Source organism: Macaca nemestrina, chromosome 9, assembly GCF_043159975.1.
Source record: "Macaca nemestrina isolate mMacNem1 chromosome 9, mMacNem.hap1, whole genome shotgun sequence".
NCBI lineage: Eukaryota > Metazoa > Chordata > Mammalia > Primates > Cercopithecidae > Macaca > Macaca nemestrina.
Window position 1 is genome coordinate 44,576,721 of NC_092133.1, and position 15,660 is coordinate 44,592,380.

Below are 15,660 nucleotides of genomic sequence, written 5' to 3' on the forward strand. Positions count from 1 at the left end.
GTTCGCATACAGAAAACACCGGAGCTACAGACTGCATGTCGTTTTAAAGTTTTTAAAAATGCGATTATGCTTGCGTCTTTATGAAAGCACATGGATACAGTTATACGTGTGCATTAAAAAAATACAAACTATTCCGCACTGATTGCAAAGGAGCGCTTTCTGGTGGCAATGGAAACGGTCTAGTTTGGGACCTGTGATGACACACGTGAACTGAGTTGCCAAACTCATAGAAACTCCACACGGTAGATCTGTACATGAACACATTATCGTGTGTTAATTGTAGTCAACTGAAAAATCAGAACTTACGTGAAAAGTACTAAGTGCCATTGCATACACGCACATTTAAAACCCGATAAGATGCCGTTATAGATGAGCACATTTACAGCAATCAAGCGCCACTCTGCCGGGCTGCTTTCTTATTCAAGCTTCGTATCGCCGGGAAAGGCATGGAAAGGCAGCTGACATCACTTGGGGCGGGGCCGCGAGTCCTGTGAAAAGTTGGTGGGAAGAGAGCAGCAGCCGCAGCTGCCTGCACAGCCTCGTCATGAGCTACCAGAACTCCTCCGACCCCCAGGTCCTTTGCAGCTCCGAGCAGCTGTTCCTGCAGCCCCTGTGGGACCACCTGAGGAGCTGGGAGGCCCTCATACAGTCGCCCTTCTTCCCGGTCATCTTCTCCATCACCACATACGTGGCCTTTTGCCTGCCCTTCGTGGTCCTGGACATCCTGTGCTCCTGGGTGCCCGCCCTGCGGCGCTACAAGATCCACCCCGACTTCTCGCCGTCCGCGAGGCAGCTGCTACCCTGCCTGGGGCAGACCCTCTACCAGCATGTGATGTTTGTGTTCCCCGTGACGCTGCTGCATTGGGCCAGCAGGCCAGCCCTCCTGCCCCACGAAGCCCCCGAGCTGCTCCTGCTGCTGCACCACATCGTGTTCTGCCTGCTACTCTTCGACACGGAGTTCTTCGTGTGGCACCTGCTGCACCACAAGGTGCCCTGGCTGTACCGCACCTTCCACAAGGTGCACCACCAGAACCCGTCCTCGTTCGCGCTGGCCACGCAGTATATGAGCGTCTGGGAACTGTTTTCTTTGGGCTTCTTCGACATGATGAACGTCACGCTGCTCGGGTGCCATCCGCTCACCTCCCTGACCTTCCACGTGGTCAACATCTGGCTGTCCGTGGAGGACCACTCCGGCTACAACTTCCCTTGGTCCACTCACAGACTGGTGCCGTTCGGGTGGTACGGGGGTGTGGTGCACCACGACCTGCATCACTCTCACTTTAACTGCAACTTCGCTCCGTACTTTACACACTGGGACAAAATATTGGGAACGCTGCGGACTGCATCTGTCACAGCGCGGTGATGTGGCTGCGGTGGGTGCCCCTAAGACGTGGGACTGCTGTGCCTTTCACACTTGAATCAAGAGAAACGCCTGAGCTATAGATATTTTTTACGGCAACTAACTTATTAACCGATGAAAACCACAGATAAAACCTGATGTATTTTTGTAATGTGACAAAGTAATTTACATACTGTTTGTGTATCAATACAATTTTGTGTTCTTGGTATTCTTAGTCTAGCTCACCGCAATAGCCTTGAATCCTGGATATGAATTAGACATTCATCACTGGCATATTTAGAGTATCTCTAAAAGGACTTGTTTGTAGAATAAGGAATTTTCTATGTTTCAAAGTGTTCTAAAACCTGGCTTAAAGAACGTATTTTTATGGGTGGTGTTGACTTCTGACTCTAAAAACAATCAAACATGTTTCTGCTGGACAGTGACCAAGATTATAGTACCTTTTTATATTTTTTATAGAACTGTATATTTATTTGGAAAGAAATGTTATTCGTGCTTTAAAAAAGAAAAAAAAAAAGAACATGAATCAAATAAGTATTGACTCCCATTTCACTGGCATTTTGACTGACAAAAAGGGAAGAGGGAGTGGGCATACCAAATGTGCTTCTAGGCCTCCATCAGCCTTACCATGGAAAGAGAGGAATCTGGGTGTAGGGTGTTCTGTCAGGGGTTGTTGGAGAAAAGGAGGCAGGAGAAGGGGGCCTGTTTGTCCTTGTGCTCTAGCAATTTCACGGAGGAAAAAAATGCTAATGCTCCTAATGCGTTTCAGCTGATTTCTGCATAACAGGCAAGTGATAGGATTACTCTGTAAAGTTTCATAAAGAGATTAACACTAAGCAATCAATCATTTTATTATTTGTAAGAAAGGACTGGGGAAGGAACAGAATCGGAGGTGTGCCTTGTTTTGCAGAACTGGTGAGTCAATTGCATACACTAGAGCAGCTGATAGATGCAGAAGGCTATTCTGAGGAGGCTCCTGTTTCGTGAAGCCATCCGTAGCTACTGCAAATGAGCCTCAAAGCATTGCTTCTGAAATCTGGAATTTTTGTATATTCAGTTTTCTTAATTAAAACACACATGCGGCAGGTACAGCCCTTTCTAAAAGAAAGATAAAGTGAAATTTGGCCCTGGATCCCTGGTTCCTCATCTGGAAAAGGAGGAGGTGTCCCAGATGTTCTTGCAGATGACAGTAAATATTCTTATTACTAACCACACATCCATCACCCATCATGCGCCCCATCTAACTCCTGCCTATTCATTTTAATTTTGTTTTTGGAATATAGTTTATATAGTGTAAAGTTAAAAATCAAGACAATTTCGACAAAATATAAAGAATGGCAGCTTTGTGTGTAATTCTTGGCTCATTATTTTTGAATCAAACTGGCATGTTTAAAGGTAAAACATCCATTTAGAGACCTGGTCTCCACAGTCTGCCAAATGAGACTCCCAAGAAATATGGTTAGGACCTCCAAATATGTGGCAGAATGCCCCAGCGTGTGGAGCCTCACAGCCAGTTTTCACATGTTCCCTTCAACGTGTGTATTCCTTTAGCTTCTTGACTGAAGTTACCCCTCCTCTGTCTGTATCAGGACCAGACTGGGATTTAAAGATGGTATTGATTTATAAAAGTGAAATCCATGAAAAGAGGAAGTGTGATGTGAGGAGAAAATGCTACATTGACGGTAGAATATTATTATCATGATGAACGTGGCGCCTGGAGTAAGAAGAGAAGAATAAACAGGCAGGTGTGGAGTCTATGGTGCAACTATTAGTTGTAAGCAGCTGTAGGCCCGCAAAAGCTGTCCTGTAAATCATGGATAATGACAATTTATTACAGCTTATCCTCAGAGAATTGTAAAAATGTATCATGTTGCATCACTGCATAAGGGAATTTTAGGTTTGGGTCAAATTATACACATGGAAAGTGCACAATTTGGATTTAGAAACACTTTCTCACAATCGAATGTCTTAACAGTTTTTAATGCCTTGGAAGGTAGAACTGGGGAAGTGGAGAGGGTGAGCAGTTTTTCAGATAGCTTGAGAACCTGTTAATAAAAATAGTAAAGAAAAAGTTCATATGCACGTGAGCTTTCACACAATTTCTCACTTGCTCCTTTCAACAACACCATAGGGATGTAGAACAATAACAATTATTATTCTCATCATCATCCTATGTTATGGATAGAGGATTGGTACCCACACAGGTTAAGTACATTTTTCCAGGTTACAAAATACGAGGAGTGGGAGCCAGTTCTACTAAACTTAGGTCTGGTAGTGTATACTGTGCATCTCTTCTGATAATATAACTGCCAGAGAGCTGCAAACCCTGCAACACCAACAAATGGCCTCCCTCTGTTCCTCTTTTGTTACTACCCCTAAAACAATGTCACCCTGGCCCACTACTTCACTTCCACAAGGCTGCCAAAGCCTGTGCCTGGGTACGGGAGAAAGCCAGGGGAGGTAGATCAAGGCCAGTCTAAGCAGGCACTGGGAGAGCAGGAGGCAGGTCAATGACTGTGTTTTCTGCATCCTTCATTGCACCTGTGCTACAAACGCAACTACTGCAGCCAGATTACCTGGGTGGTAATCTGGGTTCTGGGACTTACCAGCTGAGTGACTTTGGATAAGTTGCTTAACCTCTCTGTGCCTTAGCTTCCTTTTCTATTGATCATAGACCGTCCCTTGCTGAGTTGTTGTGAGGGACTTTTGAGTTACTAGACGCAAAGTGCTAGATGAATCCAAAATCCTGGCTGTGGTCGTGTTTGCAGTGACTGATGCTTTCCAATGTGAGTGCTAGGACTGCAGTTCAGAATGCTAAAAGCTTTTGTTCACAAACGTGCTTGTGCTCTCTCATCTTCGAGGAATCAAATAAAGCCAAGTTGTTGGTTCTGCTTCCATCACAAGGTACTTCTCCCATCATCCTTTCAAGGCAAAAGTTTTAGAAAGAGACAGAAATCTATGTTTGTTTGATTCTACTTCCTTACCTCTGAATCATTCTACTCCCACTCCTCCGGAAACTTTTGCTCTGGGTTGCCTACTAATTTCCTAATTATCAAATCCAGTGACATTTTCCCCCTTGGGTTTCCATTTCCTTGACTTTCTTTCTTCTTCTTCTTCTTCTTTTTTTTCTTTCTTTTTTCTTTTCTTTTTTTGAGGAATTTGATTTTTAAACCAGCTCAACTTAGAATGTGGTTCTTGCTTGGCTTTAGTGAGGTTTCTCTCAACTCCTTTCCATTTTCATTCTCCAGCTGTTTCTTCTCTCTTCAATGGCTCCTCTTTCGCCACAATAGAGAGGCAAGCCTCAAAGTGCTTCTCATTTTACTAAAATATACCTGTATTGTTTATAATTAATATCCTCCCTACCATCTCCTAATATACTCTATAAATGTCCTACTGCATTGCATTCTAGTAGATACACACAATGTATGTATGCATGTATATTCACATACACCGTGTATATGTGCATATGCATGTAACATGTAAAAGTGCTATATATGTACACACTCTACACAAAAACTCTATGCCTATATGCTATTATGTGTACACATAGATGTATTTATACCCTGTGTACATATGCTGTATATATGCACACATGTATAATCACACTATATACTATATATGTATACACATTATATGTACACACACTATATATGTAAACATGTACAAACTTGCTGTCTTTGTACTAGATGTGTACACACACACACTATGTCTCCTCTTCTCTCTCTCTTCACATACATAAACGTAAACACACAACTATTTTTGCCCTATCTACCATTTATCTCTGCCTCTAGTACTATGCCTAGTTCTTAATAAACATTGGTTCAGTGTTGCATGAATCCTGGAAGAACTAGAAACACACCTTTGCCATTAATCGTGCATTTCTCAAACATTCCTTCTTGTTCTTCTCCATCTTCCATCACTAGTCAATCCCAGATTTCTAACTCAGGCCATGATCACCACTCATAATCTCTGTTCTAGAGGAGGTCACACTCTACTGGGAGAGTCAGGCAAGTGAATGCATTTAATCTAATGTGGCCAGTGCTGTAATGGAGGATGTTAACAGGTTGTTAAAGGAGTTCAAAAAGAGATGGGACATTTGAGCTAAATCATGAAGGATTTTTGTGTCTTCACTAAGCAGGGTAAAGGCATACCTAGCAGAAGAAACAGCAGTTGCAAAATTAGAGAGAGATGAAAGAATTTGACATTCTTGAAACATGGCAGGAAGCTCTGAGCACTGAATGAACAAGGAAGAAATGTGTCTGACACTCAAGGCATATGTCTAACAAGGCAGTTAGGGCCTGGGATTGGGTCCCAGCAACAAACATTTGCTGTCTTGCCTCTTCACGAGCCGTTGAAACTCACCTGCTTATGTCCCAGGGTTTTTGAGAGATGTAAAATTGCTTTGAAACAAACGTTAGAGCTTCTTGTTATCTGTTGATTTATAATGAATAGACAGATAAATGCATTGAAACCTGAACTTGGGCAATTGAGGGACTAGGAAGGGTGGTCCACAGATTTCAAGCAAGGAAGTGATATTAGATCTGGTTCAAGAAGTTAACTGGCAGCAGGGAACAGCGGCAGTGATTCCAGTTAGGCGACTGTTGCAAGTTCTGCCTGGATTCCAATCCTGGCTCCACTGTTTATAAACTTTTTGACCCTGAACAAGTTACTTACTGTCTCTTGCTGAGTATTACGAATGCAGTTATGGGACACCACTTAGAAAATGCTGCAATTAATATTCTTTGCTAATCATTTGCATAAACCTAATATAAATAGCTCTGCCGACCTGTAGCAACTTGAGTGAAGTGTTTATTTCCAATTTTGCTAAGATCTACCCTGCCACATATTTTTGTGGGTACTTAGTGTGAATATTTTTTTAATATCTGTGAACTCTGAAAAGTTTTGTTTAAAAAATGTTTTAAAAAGCATTCACACAATGGAATATGACTCAGCAATAAACAGAAAAAGATGATTAATACATGCAGCAATAAGGTTGTGTCCTAATTATGCTGAGTAAAAGAAGCCAGACAAAAAAGATTATTTACTATATAGTTCAATTCATATAAAATGCCAGAAAATGCAAATGAATTAATGGGGACAGAAAGTAGACCAGTAGTTGTTTGGTGAAGGGAAGGGCAGCAAACATGAATTACCTAATGGTTCTGAGAAAACATAGTAATGAGGGATATGTTCACTATCTTGATTGTGGGGATGGTTTTACAGGTGTTCACAAATGCCAATAATTACCAAATAGTATACTTTAAATATGTGTGGTATATAGTACGTCAATTAGACCAAATGTTGATGGTGATGACAATTTAATCTAGGACCTCCTGTTCTGAGTTTTAGCTTTGAAGCTAGTTTACCATGAACACACACACATACACACTCATACACACACACACACACACACACACACACATATATACATACACAGAGTCTATAATCCATCCTTTGCTCATCCTTTCTCCTGACTTACTGGAGAAAGCCTCTCAGGAAGAAGAAGGCATGCATGTCTGGGAGCCTGCAAAACCCAGACCCCTTTCTTTAATAACTTCCTCAACCCCCATTATGCACATGCACAAACACAGATTGGGTCCCTGTATCTATTGTTATATTATATGATCCCCACATCATGGCCACAGCTTTCTGTACCATAGTTGGAAATCTGATCCACCTAGGAAGAATTAGGCTGTTTTCCAGGCATTTAGGATATGTAAACCAGCAGATCCAGGTGACCATTTTGGGGCTGCCATTTGTACTGTGAGAATAATGATGCCAAGAAAGCCCATCTGTACATAGAATGAAAGGAGGATGAGCAGATTTTCAGGGAGGGGGAAATGAGAGACACATACCCCTAGAAGGAGAGGAAAGGGGAATGGCAGTTCTGGGAGAAGACCACTGACCTGGTTTCTGGAAGAAGCTCTATAGGCCCAGGTTCTCGACCCTAAACCTGCTACACTTTTTGCCTTTGGGTTCCGTGACTTTCTAATAGATTCCTCTTCTCGGGCTGGTTAAATACCTTTCTGGTTCTTGTATGTAAAGAGGACATTGGTTAAAACCTAAGGGTTCTGTGGTGTCCTTTTGCCTTTAGATTGTAGGAGGAAGCCCTTTAGCGCAAACCACTATAGGAGGTTTTTTGTGGTTGACATCAGTGGACAATGAATAGCCACATCCTAATTCACAGGCAGAGTCTGTGGTGCCCCACAGGCCAGGAAGGGAAACTGACTATGTGTGGTTGTTAGGGGCCAATGTGAAGAACAAAATGAGTGTTCTGACATGATTTAGTACCAGCCAACCCCATCTTGACCTTCTATTACCCAAGGTGAGCAAGTGCTATTTTATAGCAATTGGAGTACAGAGTTTATTCCAAATGTTTGCCAAAGACATCTCAAGTCTCATAAAAAAGACTTTGAACCTAAGCCTAATTGGAAGCCCAAACTTTACCTCAATCCTATCCTTCCTATAGAGGGCATATCCTTATTTCCTAACAGGCCTCTTATGGGTAATGGGTCCTATAGTGCCACACTGTGTTCCCCAAGGGTTTGAGGTCCCAGCTGATGCTAGCAGCTTTCTAACACACATCTTGACTTCCTCTGTTGGGCTAACTTTCCATTTGACACATCTTGATGCCGCTTGGTATTTTTCCTGTCTCTGCGTGTTTGTTTCCAGTTGTGTCTCTTTTGCTGCCTTGTTCTTTTGTTTTGTTCTTGGCTGACATTTATCAAATGCTTACTAGGTATGAGATTCTCTCAACTCATTTTATGTCTAGTAACTCATTTAATTCCTAACAGCAACCCATGAATGACACAGAGACATTCAGAAACTCACCTCGTATCTTTTAGCTAGTAAGTGGCCGAGCCATGGTACACACCAGGCACATCCTTCTGGAACCTGCCTTTATCACTAGTCATCACTGGACTCTGCCATCCCCTCAGGAGCTCAGTTTTTCTTTGTCTCGTCTTCTTCTCATGATCTCATAGAAAAATGAGCCAAAGTTTGCTTAGAAGAGTTTTGTCTTTGAGAACTTGTTCCTTTTTCTGCAAGGAAAAGGTGAGTTGCTACAAGCGCAGATTATATTTTCATAACAAGAAGCTAGACTGTGAATCAATCCATTCAAAGGGATATGTCCTTAGGCAGCTTTTTCCATATAACCCACTACTGTACTTGCTCATGGGGATTTTATGAGATTGGATGGAAGGACTAGTGTTCATTAATGAAAGAAAAAAGTGGACCATAAATGAAAAAAGTTTGCAAAACACAATTTGTATACAGTGCAGGTATAACATGCATTTTTCTGGTGAGATGGGTTGGAGACCTCCTGAAGGGCAATGAAGAGGTATAGGAAAGGGACTGCAGAGGGGGGTTTCAGATCTGGTAGCTGAGCAGCCAGCCAGTTGTGCATCCAGCCAGGAGATGTGGTCTGGTTGTCCAAGGTTGGGGCTTCTTTCTGGTTTGACCCTCCTAGTGGGCTGCTCTGATTGAGGGCTTTGACTACGTTACCAGCACAGAGCCCAGCACATCAGTCTACTCAAGACTACTCTACGTTGCCTCCCTGGCGTAATGCTCAGCACTTCAATTTAACCAACAGCTTAATGAGCACTTACAGTGCAATAATAAATAATCATGATAACTGTAACAAGAATAATGATAATAATGGCTATTATATAACAATTGCTGACTATGGCTCTGGTGTTGTGCTAAATGCTTTGCACGTATGATTCCTTTTTATCCTTAAAGCAACCTTCTTTGCCTTTTTTTTTTTAGATGGAATCTTACTCTGTCAACCAGGCTGGAGTGTAGTGTCATGATCTTGGCTCACTGAAACCTCTACCTTCTGGGTTCAAGCAATTCTCCTGCCTCAGCCTCCTAAGTAGCTGGGATTACAGACATGCACCACTACGCCTGACTAATTTTTTTATTTTTAGTAGAGATGGGGTTTCACCATATTGGCCAGGGTGGTCTTGAACTCCTGATCTCAGGTGATCTGCCTGCCTTGGCCTCCCAAAGTGCTGGGATTACAGGCATGAGCCACCGTGCCCGGCCAAAACAACCTCATTTTCAAAGCTAACAATATGCTTGGTTAAGTAATACCTTTATTAACTCATCTCAAAGATCCACCCCAGATGATAAACAAATACATAAATTAATTTCAGATTATGTTAATACTATGAAAAACAATGAACTGGTTTGATATGATGGAGAGGACCTGGGAGGTGGGGATGGTTACTGCAGAAGGGGGATAAGGGAATGCATCTTTGAGAAAGTGATGTTTAAGAGGAGACCTGAATGACAAGAGGGAGCCAGCCAGGTGAAGTACGTTGTGTGTTCATTCCTATTTCACAGACAAGAAGGAAAATTTAAAGTAATTGCCTAAGATCAAATAGCTGTATGGTAAAAGCCAGAGTTGGGGCCCAGGTTGGTCCTATAATTTTGCTCCAGTCTCTTCCAATGTGTCCACTCAGCATGTCATGCTCTCTTTCAGCTGCCATTGTTTCACCTGTCCAAGGGTTCTTCATTGTTTCTAGCTCTTGCCATTCAAATTCCTTTCCTGTTATCTATTTCTCTCTGACCTCTGATTTTCCAGGTTCAAGCTCATTAGCCCGTTGTTAAGGCAGGTTTTAGCCTTAGATAAAGATTATCTTCTAAAGTGGTATCCGGCCTCTGTAGTAACTGTGGGCTAGGGTTGTATATGCCTTGTACAGAGGCAGTGTGTCTGTAGGATGCCCTTGGGGCTGAAGAGTTTCCATTCCATCCCAGATCCCAGCCTGCAGAATAAAGATAACTAAACTCTGACAGGTTGGGATATGGAATGGAGTGGACGTAAATGGGATATGTAGTGCAAATAAAGTGTGTATGCAGATAACGACATTTTACTCTTCCTTTTCGATCTAGATGCCTCCCCCCCCCCTTTTCTTGCTTTCTTGCTCTGGCTAGAATCTACAGTAAAAATTGAATAGAAGTAACATAAGAGAGGATATCCTTGCCTTGTTCTTAATCTTAGAGAAAAAACACTCATTGTTGCACTGTTATGTATGAAATTATCTCTAAATTTTTTGTACATGCCCTCCATCAGATTGAAGAATTCCCTTTTTATTCCTAGCTTTCTGAGAGTTTCAAATAAAAAATGGATATAATGTTAAAAATACCATTTTCTTATTATCCTTGTAGTATCTGTAGAATGTATATTTATCTCACCTCCCCATACCTAACATAGATAAGTTGTGTCTTTTTTCCCTCATCACTTTAAATAGAGGCTTATCAATTTTACTGGTCTTCTCAAAGAACGTGCTTTTGCTTTCATTTACTTTTTATATTGTTTTTCTTTTTATATTTCACTTATTTCTATTTTCATCTATAGTATTTCCTGTATTTAGCTTACTTTGAGTTGAATTTGCTCTTCTTTCTGTAGGTTCTTAAAACATGAACTGGGTTGATGTGTGGAGAAGAACTGGGAGGTTAGGGAGAGTTCCTGCCCAAAGGGTAAGGGGGAAGTCCTCTTCCAGGAAGTGCTATTTAAGAGGAGAGTGAAAGTTGATGTCATTGCTTTAATATTTTCTTTTCTAGTGATATAGATATTTTAATGCTATAAAGTTTCCTACAAGTACTGCTTTGGCTGTAACCTAAAAATTTTGTTACGTTGTGTTTTCATTTTAATATAATTCAAAATAATTTCTAATTTCACTTTTATTTTTTGTCCCATAACCATGTCAAGTATATTATTTAGTTTCCAACATTTGGAGAGCTTCCAAATATCTTTCTGTTACTGATTTCTAATTTAATTCCATTTTGTTCAGAGACCATACTTTGCATGTTTTTTTAAAAAAATGAGATACAATTTACATAACATAAAATTCACCATTTCAATTACTTTAACGTGCCCAACTCAGTAGATGTTAGTATATTCACAAAGTTGTGTAACTGTCACCACTATCGAATTCTAGAGGATTTTTATCACTCCCACCCAAAAATCCATACTCCTTACCAGTTACTCCTCATTCACTGCTCCTGATAGTTTCCAGTAGGGAACACTAATCTACCTTCTATCTCTATGGCTTTATTTTTTCTGCCATTTTATTAAAAATATTATAATTTAAATATTATAGCTATTTTGATGGGGCAATAGTATCTCATTGTGATTTTGATTTGCATTTTCTAATGACTAATGATGTTGAGCATCTATTTATTTTTTTTTTTAATTTTTTTTTTTGAGACAGAGTTTTGCTCTGTTGTCCAGGCTGGAGTGCAATGCTGTGATTTTGGCTTACTGCAACCTCCGCCTCACAGGTTCAAGTGATTCTCCTGCCTCAGCCTCCCAAGTAGTTGGGGATTACAGGTGCTCCAAACCACATCTGTCTAATTTTTGTATTTTTAGTAAAGACAGGGTTTCACCAGGTTGGCCAGCCTGGTATTGAACTCCTGACCTCAGAGGATCCACCCGCCTAGGCCTCCCAAAGTGCTGGAATTACAGGCATGAACCACTGCCTATTTATGTTCTTACTGATAAAATAGTGTGGAACTTCAAATATAATGTTGAATAGAAGTGATGAGATTAGACATCCTTGTCTTATTATTAGGGAGAGCACTTACAGTCTTTCACCATGGAGTGTGATGTTATCTGTGGGGTTTTTATGCTCCTTATCATGGTGAAGAAGGTCCCTCTGTTCCTAATTTGTTGTGTGTTTTTGACAAGAAAGAGTGTTTGATTTTTGCTAAATGCTTTCTCTGTATATATGGAGATAATCGTGTAGGATTTTTCCCTTTTATTCTATCAATTTAATCTGATTGAGGTTGAAGCACAATGGAATAAATTCCACTTTGTCATGATGCATAATCATCCTTTTAATATGCTGCTGGATTTGGTTACTTAGTATTTTGTGGTGTATGTTTACATTTATGCTTATAAGGGATTTTGACTTGCAGTTTTCTGTATTGACTTTGGTATCAGGGTAATTATGCTGTCTTTCTAGATTGAGTTAGAACATGTTCTCTCTTCATCTATGTTTTGGAGTAGTTTGAGAAGGTTTGGTGTTAATTATTTTTTGAATGTTTGATAGAATTCACAAGTGAAGCAATTAGAACCTGGACTTTTCTTTATTGGGGTATTTTGATTACTAATTCATTATCTTTAATTGTTAAAGTTTTATTCAGATTTTCTATTTCTTCTTGAGTTAGTTTTGATAGTTTGTATGATTCTAGAACATCGTTCATTTCATCTAGGTCATCTAATTTGTTGTCATAAAATTGTTCATTGTATTCTCCTATAATCATTTTTATTTCTGTAAGGTTGGCTGTAATATCTTCATTTTTATTTCTTATTTTACTTATTTTAGTCTTCTCTTTTTTACTGATCAACAGAGCTCAAGATTTTTCAATTTTATTAATATTTTCAAAGATTCATCTTTTGGTTTCATCAGTTTCTATTTTTTTTTTGTTCTTTTTAAATTCTCTATTTCATTTATCTCTATTCTAATTTTTATTACTTCTTGTCTTCTGCTGGCTTTGAGTTTTGTTTGCTCCTCTTTTTCTTGTTTTTGAAGGTGTAAAGTTCTTGATTTGAAGTCTTTCTCCTTTTATTTTATTTTTTATTTTTTTATTTTTGGAGACCAAGTCTTTTTCTGTCACCCCGGCTGGAGTGCAGCGACACGATCTCAGCTTACTGCAACCTCCACCTCCTGGGTTCAAGCAATTCTCCTGCCTCAGCTTCCCAAGTAGCTGGGACTACAGGTGCACACTACCACGCCTGGCTAGTCCTTCTATTTTTAAAATGTAGAAACTTACAGGTATAATTTTCCCTATGAGCACTCTTGCTGCCTCTGATAACTTTGGCATGTCATGTTTCCATTTTTTTTTCCATCTCAATTAATTTTCTAGTTCCCATGTGGTTTTTTCTTTGACCTATTGGTAATTTATAAACATTATTTAATTTCCACATATTTGTGAATTTTTAAATTTTTTTGTTATTGGTTTCTAATTTAATTCTTTTGTGGGGAGAAAATATATTTCACATAACTTTATTCCTTGGAAGGTAGAGGGAGGGAAAAAGACATTCCATGCGAATGTACACCAAAAGCGAGCAGAAGTAGCTCTTCTTATATCAGACAAAACAAATTTCAAAGCAACAGCAGTTTAAAAAGACAAAGAGAGACATTATATAATGATAAAAGGCCTTGTCCAACACGAAAATATCACAATCCTAAATATATATGCACCTAACACTGGAGCTCCCAAATTTATAAAACAATTACTACTAGACCTAAGAAATGAGATTGACAGCAACCTAGTAACAGTGGGGGACTTTAATACTCTACTGAGAGCACTAGACAGGTCATCAATACAAAAAGTCAACAAAGAAACAATGGATTTAAACTACACCCTGAAACAAATGGGCTTAACAGATATTTACAGAACATTCTACCCAACAACTGAAGAATATATATTCTATCCATCAGTGCATGGAACTTTCTCCAAGATAGACCATATGATAGGTCACAAAACAAGCCTCAATAAATTTAAGAAAATTGAAATTACATCAAATACTCTCTCAGATCACAGTGGAATAAAACTGAAAATCAACTCCAGAAGGAACCTCCAAAACCATGCTAATACATGGAAATTAAATAACCTGTTCCTGAATGATCATTGGGTCAACAATGAAACCAAGATAGAAATTAAAAAATTCTTCCAACTGAACAATAATAGTGACAAAACCTATCAAAACCTCTGGGATACAGCAAAGCAGTGCTAAGAGGAATGTTCATAGCCTTACGTACCTACATCAAAAAGTCTGAAAGAGCACAAATAGACAATCTAAGGTCACACCACAAGGAACTAGAGAAACAAAAACAAACCAAACTCAAACCCAGCAGAAGAAAGGAAATAACCAACACCAGAACAGAACTAAATGAAACTGAAACAAACAAACAAATACAAAAGATAAATGAAACAAAAAGCTGGTTCTTTGAAAAGATAACTAAAATTGATAGACCATTAGCAAGGTTAACCAAGAAAAGAAGAGAGAAGATCCAAGTAAGCTCAATTAGAAATGAAACGGGAAATATTACAACTGACACCACAGAAATACAAAAGATCATTTAAGGCTACTATGAACAACTTTATGCACCTAAACTAAAAAACTTAGAGGTGATGGATAAATTCTTGGAAAGATACAATCCTCCTAGCTTAAATCAGGAAGAGTTAGAAACCTTGAACAAACCAACAACTAGCAGCGAGATTGAAATGATAATAAAAAAATTACCAACAAAAAAAGTTCAGGACCAGATAGATTCACAGCTAAATTCTACTAGACATTCAACGATGAATTGCTACCAATCCTATTGACACTACTCCACAAGATAGAGAAAGGAGGAATTCTCCCTAAATTATTCTATGAAGCCAGTATCACCCTAATGCCTAAGGACATAACAAAAAAAGAAAACTACAGACCAATATCCCTGATGAGCATGATGCAAAAATTCTTAACAAAATGCTATCTAACTGAATCCAACAGCATATCAAAAAGATAATCCACCATGATCAAGTGGGTTTCATACCAGAGATGCAGGGATGGTTTAACGTACACAAGTCAATCATTGTGATATACCACATAAACAGAATTAAAAACAAAAATCACATGATCATCTCAATAGAGGCAGAAAAAGCATTCGACAAAATCTAGCATCCTTTTCTCTAGAGGGACAGAACTAATATATATGTTAATTTAAATATAAACTCCCATTTATATATATACACACACCTATATATACATATACACATATATGTACTTTATATACATATATACAAAGATAAGTAAAATTGATAGACCATTAGCAAGATTAACCAAGAAAAGAAGAGAGAAGATCCAAATAAGCTCAATTAGAAAAGAAACAGGAGACATTACAAGATATTACAAGGGGAGAAAGATGTAGGCTGAGAGGCTAAGCCAGTCTAGTTTTTTCACATTCTTCTGCCTGCTTTTTATTCTGGCCGTGCTGGCAGCTGATTAGATTGTGCCCACCCAGATTAAGGTTAGATCTGCTTTTCCCAGCCCACTGACTCAAATGTGAATCTCCTTTGGCAATACCCTCAAAGACACATCCAAGATCAATACGTTGTATCCTTCAATCCAATCAAGTTGATGCTCAGTATTAACCATCACAGTTTATGACTGAAATCCTCAGCAAAATCGGCATACAAGGGACATCCCTCAATGTAATAAATGCCATCTATGACAAACCAACAGCCAACATAATACTGAATGGGAAAAAGTTAAAATCATTCCTTCTGAGAACAGGAACAAG

General features: G+C 39.4%; 1 protein-coding gene across 1 annotated transcript; it reads left to right on the forward strand.

The window, feature by feature from the left end:
• Positions 1 to 444: 444 nt before the first annotated feature.
• On the forward strand, positions 445 to 4,721 carry LOC105480692 (cholesterol 25-hydroxylase). The gene has a single exon (XM_071069533.1). The coding sequence runs from the start codon at positions 545 to 547 to the stop codon at positions 1,361 to 1,363; it is 819 nt and encodes a 272-aa protein (XP_070925634.1). The 5' UTR covers positions 445 to 544; the 3' UTR covers positions 1,364 to 4,721.
• Positions 4,722 to 15,660: the final 10,939 nt, after the last annotated feature.

Excerpts from the sequence above, each read along its gene's own strand:
- LOC105480692 (XM_071069533.1), top strand. The coding sequence starts at position 545 with ATGAGCTACCAGAACTCCTCCGACCCCCAGGTCCTTTGCAGCTCCGAG.